The sequence below is a fragment of the Oxyura jamaicensis genome, chromosome 1 (genome assembly GCF_011077185.1).
Source record: "Oxyura jamaicensis isolate SHBP4307 breed ruddy duck chromosome 1, BPBGC_Ojam_1.0, whole genome shotgun sequence".
NCBI classification, from domain to species: Eukaryota; Metazoa; Chordata; class Aves; order Anseriformes; family Anatidae; genus Oxyura; species Oxyura jamaicensis.
This window is the reverse complement of record NC_048893.1, coordinates 67,131,069-67,144,634: the sequence shown is the minus strand read 5'-3', so window position 1 is coordinate 67,144,634 and position 13,566 is coordinate 67,131,069. Positions and strand designations below refer to the sequence as shown.

General features: G+C 37.2%; 1 protein-coding gene across 31 annotated transcripts in view; it reads right to left on the bottom strand.

The window, feature by feature from the left end:
• The window catches only part of PLEKHA5 (pleckstrin homology domain containing A5), a 173,957-nt gene that overhangs the window by 82,155 nt on the left and 78,236 nt on the right, over positions 1-13,566 (bottom strand). Inside the window, exon 1 of one of the 31 annotated variants that reach the window (XM_035347656.1) lies at positions 8,977-9,109. The exons of 29 other annotated variants lie outside the window; for them this stretch is intronic. In XM_035347656.1, coding sequence (XP_035203547.1) covers positions 8,977-8,996 — 20 coding nt within the window. In that variant the 5' untranslated portion in view covers positions 8,997-9,109. Of the gene's footprint in view, positions 1-8,976; positions 9,110-13,038; positions 13,466-13,566 lie in introns of those variants that run through there. One more of the 31 variants, XR_004756331.1, reaches the window with a different exon arrangement.

Sequence of the window (13,566 nt, the reverse complement as noted above, 5' to 3'; positions counted from 1 at the left end):
GCATTCAGATACATCCTGTGTTTCAGGCTTTCACTTACAATAGATCCTATTTCATATGAAGTAAAGGCAGACATTGAGACTTTATAAAAATAATTATTGTAAAAATGAACAGCCATCATTAACACTTGAATTACAGGTCTCCTTAAAGCCACTGCAAGGATTTAACTGAATAATCTTGGTGGTCCATTGGTACAGCATATGCAAATATGTGCACCAGACCCCAGAGGATAATTGAAGTTTACAGTGTGTGTGGGCCTGCATTCATCTCAGACAAGACAGTACAAAGCCTATTAAAAGTATTAATTGCTTATGACGTAGAGTTCAAGTCCATAGACACAGGGGGTATAAACCGTGGCAATGAATTGGAATGCTGAACATGCCGGCTGTCATCTGCAAGGTCTGAGGGAACAGCTCAACCTCACACAACTCTAGTGTTGTCTTCAGCCTTAGGAGAACAGGATCAAGTTGTTTTAGGAGACTCCAAATGACAGAAATGTTAGCAACAAATATGCAGTTTTACATTTGCTTGAAATCACAGGAACAGAAGTTATTTTAAATATTCTCTGCAGAAATACATAACTAAAAAGACCACATTGTCTTCTTGAAATTGTCACATGTAATAATATTCATATGTTTGCCTGCTCATCTTTCAGATGAGAGATCTTAGAGGAGATGAAACATACTTTAGTCTAAAGGTGTGGACACCAATCAGGCTTGTGGGAAACCTTAATATAAATCAGAGCTGATCTGTCGAGAATGGATCTAGCTGCTGAGAGGTCATATTTCCTCTCTCTTTTCTCTGGTCTTACATCCATCATTCCCTGCTATTCTTCAACTTACTACCTTCAAGTATTTCTAAAAAATAGGCTGGCCTCAACAGTTTAACAAATACTACTTTCCAGAAAAAAATGGCAATATAATATTAAACACAGAAATACTGAAGGGTTTCTAACTATCACACTTCAGCGTGGCGTTAATTACTCTTACACATCAGCACAGCTCATTAGCAGGGACAGAATGCGAACCCAGAGGGACCTACAGTCTGATCTACGGGGATAACACCTATGTTCCTACAGCAAGTTTAACTTTGATTATCAGAGTTAAGTGTCTTACTGCTGCCTAATGCCTGATTGTTGGTGTTAAGAATACCCATCGGCAATTAGCAAAAACAGCTCTTTACAGCGTTGAATCTTCCATGGTATTTAATGATATTAGTCTGCAGCACGAATTCCTTTGCTTTGATGCATGTCATCAAAAAGCAATGAAGTTCAGAGTTTTATCCAACAAGGAAAGGGGTGAGAATCATGCCCCAGAAACAGACAGAGAAATTATGACTGGGAGCCGGAGATCAGCATCCTCCCTCTGCTACCAGACACAAAATGGAAAAGTGGGAAGCACACAGAGGTGATGGTCTAATGGAAACTGTGCAAAGCTAGGTAGCAGGTGATTAGTTAGATTCACATCCAAAATGCAAAAGATCAAGTCCTCCTTCAAATAGTTTTGGTATGCTTTCTCTATGTATCAACCTAAGTGTCAGGAGTCCCAGATACTTGAGTAATTTTCTGTTAGTTCAGAACACAAGCAGAAAAAGATTGTTATAAATATCAAATATCTTCCCACGACACTTAAAAGATTCTAGATGTTTTACATCTTTCACAGATCTTCCCTTAAAGAACTCAAAAATGCAAACTTAATTAAAAAAAGAATACTAAGAAAGAAAAAGGGATACTCCCATATATAGATGTTTCACATAAGAAATGGTTATGATACCAGGCAGTTATTTTAGAATCAGACTACTATAAATGGGGAGATGGGGGGAAACATAAGTCAACCTGAACACAAGATTAAGTACTGTTTTCTTTCTGTAGTATTTTAGATGCTTTTTCCCATCTTGGTGCTAAGTTTCTTATAAAGTAAGCCCATAATTTAGACAAATTTCTCAAGTAGCAACGATAATTTATGAAAACCTCAGCAGCACCGTTATTCATTTTTAGATAAGGCAATGGAATAGATGAAGGGTAACTATAACATACATTCTTCTGTAGACCAAAACAATTTATTTATTTATTTATTTTAAGAAAAAGAAATAAATGAAACGAAAAATGTTCTGTGATGACTAAAAGGAAACTAACTACTTAAGTTATTTTCTTCTAGGAAATGTCTGCATTACATGAAAAAATTGATATACTGCTTAGAATTACTTCTGTGTTTCAATGCATCTAGTCAGGCACTTTAAAAGCTCGACTAGGACTGGCCAAAGCAAGTACAATAAAAAGAGGGTCTTTCAGGTAATAGGTTACATCATTATTCAATTTATCAGATGAAGTTTCAGCACTCCTTCTGATTTAGAGTTTGCATCCACCACTCAGTGCTTAAATGCAGACTATCAACCCATTTGATGCCAGTTGGTCTTAAATAACCAAACTATTAGCTCTAAAATTTTGGAAAATTACACTAAAAAAAAGCATTTTTTGGCTCTCCCCCCTTGTATTTTCACATCTTCGGTTTCAACAGTGACACAGGTTGTTCTGCATTATCCATTTCCTTTACAACTGAAATTGAATGACTCTAGCTTATTTACAAAATGAACTGTCAGCAGTTTTGATGGCTATGCAAGAAACATACATGGCAAAAGAATATTACAATTCAGTGTCTTAATTTTATATCCAAACCTTCAAAGCCGTGTCCTTATCCCACAACATAACAACTAAAATAACATTTAGTTTTAATTAATAACTACTACTGCCCTAGGAACACAAAGCTCTTAATCGAATGGCACACTAAGAAGTCTTTCTATTATAATCATAGGCCAAGTACAGCAACAGAAAAAACGAACAAATACTTCCTTCTCAGCAGACGCAATGCCACTAATGACCTTGCCAGCACTTTTTTTTTTTTTAATATTAAGTTTCTACCTCAGAGGGAGCTAGAAGCTGGAAGCTGTTTTCTTTCACAGATGGTTTCTTCAAGCTGTTGTGAAACTCCAAGCTTCTGGAATTGTGGCATGCCATTCAAAGTCCACACACAAGCCATCTTTGGCCAGCTCTGGTAGGATGCTCTCCCACATACTGAATAACAAAATGCTAAACAGCATCAGTGATGACTTCTTGAGTCTTAAGCCCAAGAGGTAAAACTTTCTGACATGAAGTGCACACACACACTTGTGACAGACCACTGAAATGAATATAATACAGGGGCAGCTCTAACAATGAAGTATTTGATATTACATAAAAATACAGCCCACGACTTGTAACTTGGATAGAAGCAGCACAGGCTATCAAGCTCAGCCTCAGGGCTACATTAACGCAGGTACGTAGCTGTTCACTGGGAGTCTGTGTGCCTGGCCAACCTAGACAGCTGTCACCTGTGCAGATATGCCCTGTACAGGTCCATGTCTTTCACTCAAAGGCAGCAGTCAGGGTTATCCTCCACCAACTGCACTGAGAAAATGGCTGTTCCAAAATGACAAGCCCACTCCACCCTTTGCTCCTGTGGCAGCACCAGTGCTCACACAGTCACGCTGTGATCCAGCTCACACCACTGAAAATGAATCGTTGTTCACAGCACTAACCTTCCTGCAGTACCTGACATGGTGCAGTGAGGGAGATGGAAGCGTCCTTCTGACAACAGCTGATGATTGCATTGGCTCAGCTATATCCTCAGCATCAAGACAGCAAGAATGATGTTTTTAATATCAGAGTAGTTCATCTGTCTTGTTTCTAACAGTGAAACTACAACGATGGAAACCATTCTAGTGAAGACCCTCCTTCCATGAATAAACACTTTACGTAAAAAAGAAAAATCACTTTGTTCCAATGGTGAGCAAGATGTAAGGGAAAATGGAACACTTGGATGGCATAGATCACATTCAATGTCAAAGTAATGTCAGTGGGATTTTTAAATGACAAAAGCCAGTACCACACTCCATACTGGTGGGAACACCATCTTCTATTCACTTAAGAACTTATTTTACTTTTTTGTATGTTGAAGCTGGCTTTAGAATGAATTTTAAAGGACCAGTGTATCATATTCAAGAATATAAATTAACTGCAATTCACCATATCGAGTATTACTCATTTCTCCTTTTACCACTAGAAAACATGAACATAAGGAAGAGATTTGTGAGGCAGTGATTTTTCATGAGAAGCCCAGAAGTGAAAACTCCTTCCCTCAATTTTTTTTCTTTCCAGATTACACAGACATTCTACCAGAAAAGGAGATTTTAGGCTACAGTTCAAAACTATAAAATATGTAAGTATTTGTAAAGAATGGTGTTTTTACAGTATCTCTCACCTTATACAATGTTTCCAGAATTAGTGATCTTAGATATATTACAGATCTATAAAGTAATATACGCTATGCAGAATTTTTTACTCCCCCCGCCCCCCCCCTCCCCCCCAAGCTCCAGCTACTCTGTTTTACATGTTATGCGCCTTCTGACATAAAACTGTTTTGAAATGGTTTTCCTTTCCTCCAGTATCGAAGTGGAATTTACTGAAAGTGGAATTTATTTTACTAAAGTGGAATTTTATTTTACTAAAGTGGAAAGTGGAATTTATTTTACTTTACTGGAATCCAGCCACTCTACTTGCTATGAAGTTTTTGTATTTTATTTTTTTTTTAAGGTATACTTGTAGGCTGTGGGCTTAAAGTCACACAAAACCATCACAAAAATAAAATAGTATTGTTCACTTGTTTTAAACTCATATTGCTGCCGTGTCCTACAAAGATTTGGGCACATTGAAGAACCAGACTGGCTTTAACTCCTTATCATCATTTTATTGTGTATGGCTGCTCTCATCAACACAGTGATGAAATATGTAAAACAGGCTGCTGCCTACAGCTTTATGTACATTACTGTTATACCTGAACAGTGCACATCAGAATTAAAAGAATCAGAATGAAGACAGCCTTTGAGAATCCTTCTATATCATGTTTAGAACTAACCATTCAGTAAGCATCAAGAGATCACAAAATGACACCTACTTTAAAGACTCCGTAAGGTTGAGGTCTTCACTCAGACTTAACTACTATTTATGAGCATTACTAAGTCTCCTATCCTGTTTGAGTCTCACAAAACAAGGGTCAGGAATTTTAACATTGGAAGGGGTGAGGGGCACGGGAAGACAATTAACCAGCAATTTCTTATTTTGCATGAGAAGTGGGCATATGAGTAAGTCTTGATGATGAACACGAAATGCCACTTGAATAACTCTTCCAACAGAGGATGAATGTAGAGAGTTTGGCTGTACTTCTGACTTTGGCTGGGAAGTTTCCAGATGTCTGTTGACTGCAGGATGTGATAACACTCAATTTGCTCATGTTCCCTGGCTACCCAGGGCAAGGAGTCTGGAAACACTCTGCCAAGCTAGCAAGAGTCAGCAAAAAGTTTGCTGTGGTCTCCTCTTGAATTCTTTCCCTCCTTGGTAGGCCCTGAGGGCTGTGTGTGCCCTCCCTACCCAGTACCTGAATAGCACTGGAAAGGAAATAAAGAGACTAAAGACAGATTTATTTCAGTACTATGTACTGAAGTATATTTTCAATTTCACCCAAGTTTTGTCTTAATAGCATTGAATATAACAAGGAGTACTTTCATTTTTCTTCTTCTTCGTTATTCTGATAAACAAATCTTGGTAGGCTCCAGGACTTCTAAAACATTAGTAACTCAAAAATCAGAAAAATTAAAATTGACAAGTAAGGAACTTTTGTCAGACCACTCAATATGGCTTTGTTTTTATTATCTTCTATCTTGAATAAAACAAAGATTTCTACAAAAGGTAAGAGCCAACAGCATCAAATCTTTAATGTAAAATAAATAAAAATCTGTTATTTCCTAGACGACCACCAAACCTTCTACTATAAATAGAGAAAATTAGCTATGACATTTGGAATAATTGAGGCAAAAACATCCAAGTTAAAAAATTAATACACTTTATGCATTGTAAATGGGCATAAAACACAAAAGCCAAAAATCGGCTATCAACTTCAGACAGAACTTATTTTCTCTTTTACTTAGATAGTTCCAACCATGAAAATTATTTGTATTGCCATATTTTTTTAATGATTTAAAGCTAAGTTAAAAGTCAGATCCCATTATGTATATTTTATATAAACAAACCTTTTCTTCATAAAGTGGAAATTTTTCTCAATGTACGAGAAAAATCAAGTAAGACATTAACGTCAAGAAATAAAATCATCAGCTTTAACAAGAACAAGTGTGAACAAGTGGTTATACTTGCCATGAATGCTGTTCATACTTCTTATTAGGCAGAAGGTATTTTGAGGTAAAGAATTTGTTTAATGATCATTGCTCTAAACTATTTCACTGTTCAGATGAAATCAGAAATTTGTCTCTTCCTTTCTCCACCCTCCTCCCCACTCCGAATAAACACCACACTTGTAAATTGTTGAAAAATTCTGGTAGAATGATAGCTTTCACTCTTTTCATGACTGAAGTTTGTTTCTAAAGCCAGTTAAGGGAAAAAGCACGTTGCAATGAATGCCTACAATTTATGCTTATTTAGAGAACCTATCATTTAGATAAAATAGCTGTTTCAAATAGGAAAATAAGCTTATTTAAGTGCCACTCCCCATTTCTTGGCACTAAAAACAGAAAAACAGAAAAAAAAAAGAAAAAAAGAAAAAAAATAAGACCTATAAACCGGCTCAGTTAGGAAGCTAAGCTAGAAGTGTCTTTCCATCATTTGGCTAGGTGATATATACTTTTAAAATACACCAACATATTCCTCTCTTTTAGCTCCTTAGTTAGCCACGCATTTCAGTCAAGATGTACTTTAAGACTTAAAAACACTCACTTGTATTTAAACTGAGTTGTTCTCTCCTTTAAAAAACAGAAACAGAAACCAAATCCTTCAAGAGGATGGGAAACTTGTGAGCAAGACTATGACTCCTATAGGAAAGAAAAAGTAACTGGAAAACTCCAGGTATCACAGCAGTAACTCAGACTCGCTATGGCGCTATTCAGACAACCAGCAAAACCAGGAGTTTCATATTAACAAATACATGATAAAACTAACCAATGTAATAAATATCCGTAGACCTACATTTAAAGAAAGGCATCTCATTCCATGTTCTACAGGATTTAAGCACATTACACTACTGTATCATAAAAAATCCCCTGGAAAGGATTCAAGCAAGTGATTCTGATTAATTTAGAAGTACAGCTGCATGTTTTATTTTGGTAAAAGAGAAGCTGAAAATCAGAAGTTTACACACATTCTTATATTCCAGTCAACCAAACAAGAAAACTGCCATTTGTGTCATACAACTCATATGGCTCCTATCCTAAAAATCTATAAGCAACTGATTTATGTACAACTTCTCTACCCTTTTCCATTTGTTAATAGAACATTCAAGAGGGTTCACATGTATCAAAAAGCACACTTCAAACATTTTTGAAGACAGTCAGAAGCTGACAACTGCCTATAGAAGTCTGTTTCAACTAAGCCCAAAGTACACAAAACAAACAAACTGGCAATAAAAAATCATTCAGCTTAAGAAAGAGCAAAGTAGGTATCCTAAACACCTCATTAAAAATAAACATTAAAATATTTTAATACTATAATGACATAATAAATAGGTATATTTGTAGCAATATATTTTATAAGTATTTAAAAAGCGTTTACCATTATTATCACTTTCACTTCTGTGTTGGAAGCCAACCATCTACATTAAGACTCAGCTACAAAGGAACTTTTATGCTAATAGTAATCTGCCAAGTATCATAAATCCTGAATATATCAATTCTGTATCTGCAATATAATATCACAGTACTGTGTCATAAAAATTGTCAGCTTATGCATTAAAGACATTATCTTTAGCACAGGCTAACTCATTGTATCCACGGAGCTACCTAAAGCTCTGATTCAGCCCATCTAAATTCAATCTGGAAATGATTTCCTGCTGGAAATCAGTATCTTACTTCTACCAAGATGAGTTTCACTACTCCCAGAATCTCCAAACAGATGAAAAAGATGCTTTTGCATGTATTCATCCATCAAGACCTTAAAACAAAACAAAAATCACCGAAGTACCAAAGTAACACAGCAAAACCCTGGCTTTCTCTTTTAAAATACCTCTGTGCAGATAGAGGTGCTGTAATTTTCTAACTCTAATGTGGAAGATTATCCACATGTTAAAAGACAAACCTTTTCAAAATTGGAATCTGCCAAGATTTCTAAATGTAGTAATACTGCAGCACTTTTATAACTAGGCTCTTAATTGGAGGGAGGAGAAAAGAGGACACATTTTATATTTCTTTTGCAATGAGAAAACAGTTACCTCGAAGTGGAAACTACAGTATATTTCAGTTATTCAAAACTTAAGCTGTAAATGGATACATTCTGTGTTGTTGTCCTCCCCTCCTCATCCCAATTTTTAGGCTGACAGATTTTGTAGCTCACTATATGACATTCATAGAGAAATTAACATACATCCAGGCAGATAATATAGATACATATACTCACTGGAAGTGCATCTGTTATTCCATTTGTTCCCCTACCTACACACAAACACAACCTCCAGATAACATTTGTAAGACGGTCAACTATTAAAATTACCTTATTTTAACATACAGCTTATAAGGCAACTTCAAGTTTCTATTTTGAGAGTATTTCTACTCAGTGTTGCAAGCTAATTAAAAAAGCTCAAATAATTCCTGCTACATTCAATCTCTTAAACATGAGCATATCTACTAGATCATATATGAATAAAAGTCTTTGAAGTTATACACCAAAAGTAATAAATCAGTGAACAAAATTTCTACATAAAATTAGGCTTCTATTTAAAATCTTAACTTTCAATGTTATAAATACTGCGTTACTTTGCATATATTGTGAATTATTAAATAATGCATTTGAAAGATGTTTTTCCAAACAAGGAAAAAATGCTTTACGTCTAAAAAACCAACTAAACCACAGTTGTTAAAATGTACATCAAAGAATAAGAATTACTCACCAGTCTCCAAGGAAATTCATTCCTTACTAAAAGCTTGACATGCAAACAACAAAATACAGACTGAGACGTGAGGTACAGCCCATTCCTGTCTGAAGCTGCTCCCCAATGAGTACTGCACAGCCCTGACTCAGAGAAAAAGCAACTTAGCTGTCAGGATTGCTAGCCTCCAAAGAAAGCTGATACTGGAGTGATGTCACATACTTCTGAAATGTTGCTGCAGCCCCAAATTATCAACTCCCATCTACCAATAAAATCTCTGCTTCTAAATGATGGAAGATGACATATTTAACAACAGCATTAAATTCCAACAGGAGCTAATAGTAAAGATTTTTAGGAGCATGTCTTGGGTAAGACAAAATGCTACAGCCAGAAAAAGTGAAGAAGAACAGATGTTGGCAATGTTATTCAAAAATGTTCTTCTCGTTTACTTTCACCCTAAAAAGTCTGTCTGTTGTATATTCTTAAAACAGAGGAATGACACTTCACGAGCTGGAGGAGGTGGAGGAAAGACTAGTACAAGGACTATATCCCAGAGCACAAGACATCTTTCTGCGGGGCTCCAACTAATCTGGCTAAGAAGTTCTTGACTCTGCTTTGCTTAGTAGCCCACAGCAGGGCCAGGTCCTGCACTTGGGGCACAACCCCGAGCAGCGCTACAGGCTGGGAGATGAGTGGTTAGAAAGCTGCCTGGCAGAGAAGGACCTGGGAGTATTGGTTGACAGTCGGCTGAATATGAGCCAGCAGTGTGCTCAGGCGGCCAAGAAGGCCAGCAGCATCCTGGCTTGCATAAGAAACAGCATGGCCAGCAGGTCCAGGGAAGTGACTGTCCCCCTGTACTTGGCTCTGGTGAGGCCGCACCTCGAGTACTGCGTTCAGTTTTGGGCCCCTCGCCACAAGAAGGACATGGAGGTGCTCGAGCAAGTCCAGAGAAGGGCTACGAAGCTGGTGAAGGGTCTGGAGAACAAGTCTTATGAGGAGCAGCTGAGGGAGCTGGGACTGTTCAGCCTGGCAAAGAGGAGGCTCAGGGGCAACCTTATTGCACTCCACAGGTACCTGAAAGGAGGCTGTAGCGAGGTGGGGCTTGGTCTATTCTCCCATGTTTGGTGACAGTATGAGGGGGAATGGGCTAAAGTTGCACCAGGGGAGGTTTAGGTTGGATATTAGGAAGAACTTCTTTACTGAAAGGGTTGTTAGTCACTGGAATAGGCTGCCCAGGGAAGTGGTGGAGTCTTCCTCAATCCCTGGAGGTCTTTAAAAGACGTTTAGATGTAGAGCTTAGTGATATGATTTAGTGGAGGACTTGTTAGCATTAGGTCAGAGGTTGGACTTGGTGATCTTGGAGGTCTCTTCCAACCTAGATGATTCTGTGATTCTCATTATTTTCAACTCCTCCTTCCCCAGCCCTCGCCCCTCTATCTGCCAGTGAAACAGAGTACCTTGGAGCACTAAGATCCTCAGAAAGCACTTGCCCAATTCCACTAGGAAACAAAAGGCAAGGAAACCAGATGAAAGTATCAGTAGAAAGTAATCCTCCTATGCTAAGGTCAGGAACTTTGATACCAAAATGGATGCTTCCAAACTACTAATGCAGGCTGTGAGGCTATATACACCATGAGGAATACCACAGAAAGAAAAAGAACAACCAAAACAGAGGTGCCGAAGAAAATTTTTAGAGGAAAGAAAAATATGGACTAACAATCTACTACAAAAATGTAAATGAAAATTAAGATGAATTGCATACCATGTAGTTTATTCATGCCAAATGTACTTTCACAAAAAATAACAACAAAAAGCAAGAACAAAACACTAGAGTTTCAGCTATATGGACAGCTGGGGTCTTATACAAACCCCCAAATTTAATAAGATCTCTGTCCATACCCAAGTCTGAAATCTGAAGTACGAAGGATTATCTTCCTGAATAGCTTCAAATTCATGTAGCACATTTTAAATATGGCAGCCCACAGATTTTAAGCAGCCCTGAAATAGCAATACCATATTTAGGTTTGGTTAAAAACCAACAGTGTTATGCTGTTAAGCACTGCCTTTGGTCAGCTAAACTGAGGGCAGCGCAGGCCTCTCAGTACAGAAAAGATCAGAAATTATTTGACATGAGTAAAATTATCTGCGATCCATAAAGAAATGGACCTCCCATAAAAAAAAATATCTAAATGCAGCAGGACAAATCACTCATTTAAAAAAAAAAAAAAAGCAACATGAGTAAGGTAAGAAATTCTAAGGTAAGGACAGAAGAACAAACCAAAAAGAAAACACAGACCTCTGAATTGAAGATGCTGTAACTATATCTAGATATGAAACTACTCTGTGGACAAAAAAAAAAAAGGAACCGGTATGTGCAGACGGAAAAGGGTTCAAAGGAGAGCTAGCCAAGACAGAGTCCAAGAACTGAATAATATTCTATCCCATTTCTCAAAGTGAGCAGTGTCAATCCCAGGAACTGGGAGGCAGAGTGAACTAAAGGAGATAATGCATGCAAACAGACTGCCACTTAGGCAGGGATGAAACTGGTTGCAGAGAGGAAGCCAAGTGCAAAAACAGGAACTAACTGATGCACACAGGACTACTGCCAGAATGCAATCCTGTTCAGTGGGATAACTTAAAATTAGTATTTTCATTAGTAACTAAAGAAAAGGCATAAGAAATCTGCTGGTGACATAAAGCCAGGGGGCCTCATCAGACAAATGAGCAGTATTTGATAAAATATGAGAAATAGATGAGTTTTACATGAAAAGAAATGAATAACCCAGAGGAAGAAGAATGAGAATGGAACAAAATTCAGGAGCACAAATGTAAGGTGATAGCCTGAACCGACAAAGTACCTGTTAGAAAATAGACAAGAGGAGAGAATCACTGGAACAGCATCCAGTATGTTTGCAGTTGCTTCTAACCTGAAATCTCTATGCCCTTGTGTCCTGTGTCTACTTCTATGGTAAAACATGCAGAAGTCTACATTTCCACTGATTTTTCCCCCTTTCCTAAAGGATCCACAACCTGAAAAGGCTGAAAGACAGCAAAATCAGAATATCATTAAGAACACACCTATGCCAATTAATTCTAACTATTAGTTTAAACTAGAACAAAAATAAAAGTTTATAAGTGTAAGTATGCACTCTAGAGAGAAGATTGCAGGAATATGCCTCATCTGACCCAGTGGACCATCTGAGGTGGGACAGGGCTATATAAAGGGGATTCGGAGCTGTACAGATAAACACTAGGAAAGGTAAATAATGCATGGAGTTAGAAAAAATAGATACAACTTGCCCAAGAAATGTTATTTTTTTTTTAATTAAGTTGGTCTCATTAATGAGATTGCTAGGATCGTTAACAAAGAGGTTAACTTCAAAATCTCGCCTTTAAGGCAAGTGACCTATTTTGAAACAATTTCTCCTATCTGTCACACTCGGAATGGCAAAATTTGGTAGTTCAAAACCTGAGCAAAAGTGTTTTGGGAAAGGTTTGGAATATGAGATTTAAAGCCAAAAAATAACATTCCAGAAATCCACCAGTGACACCCATCAGTCACAGGTTAAGTGGTCAATACTACAGAGACTATCGTTCCCTCTCTCATTTGCTGGTATGTTTCATGTATAAAATTAATCCTCTGCTCAAAATTGTCAATCTTTTCATCCTTTTTTGTTAGCATATGATAAGATTCATAGAAACAATTAATCCTGTTAGTTCCGAGACATTAACGCCTCTCTTTGTAAGATCTGTGCTATTTCCGGAAAAAAAATAATAATCTAACTTTCATTAATAACCTCCAGCCCTGATTTCAGAGTACGATTTGATAAAGTATTAGCATATGATGTTTGGAGACACAGACAAGCAGGACTAAGTCAGCTGAAAGAGAAAACTACCAGGTTAGTTCCTACTAAGAAATGGTACCTTACCATGGTACCAGTAAGGGTTAATTTTGAATTAGAAAAAAATAGTATTGAATTACATCAGCGTTTTGCTATTTTTCAGTTTTCTGCTTCAGTAAAAAACAACAAAAAACAACAAAACTTCAAAGCAAAAAAACTAGCTCTCTACTCCCGACCAGCTTGCAAACTGAGATAGCATCCAGTGCTGAATCATTTTAAATTTTAAACAAGTAGCTTAATATCATAAAAATACAAGTCCCTAAAAATCTAAGCCAGAGGAGGGCAACTAACCACAGTGTGTCACTGTTGAACATACTACTCCAGAGGGTTATGGACTGTTCCAGTAAGCCTACCTTTATACATTCATCTAAAGAGAAAAATTTATATTGTCTTGACTAGAGAATAAAATAAGACAAAATAACGTAACTGGGTCAAAGAAGCAGGGGGAAAATAAATTTGCTCTAGGCAAAATACATACAGATGACCTCATGGCAACCTTACCTATATTTTCCACTGGATTTAGGGTTGTATGTTCACGTTGTTATTAAGGTCTAGTCTGGTTTAAGGAATGTGCTTCTGATGACTGTAATGGACTATTCTGAGACAGTCTGTAAGACAAGTGCTATGTTACATATAAGCATTAAGTCAAAAGGTATTCCATATATAAAGAAGATGTATAAAAACGCAAGTTGGACAAGACCCCTGGAGG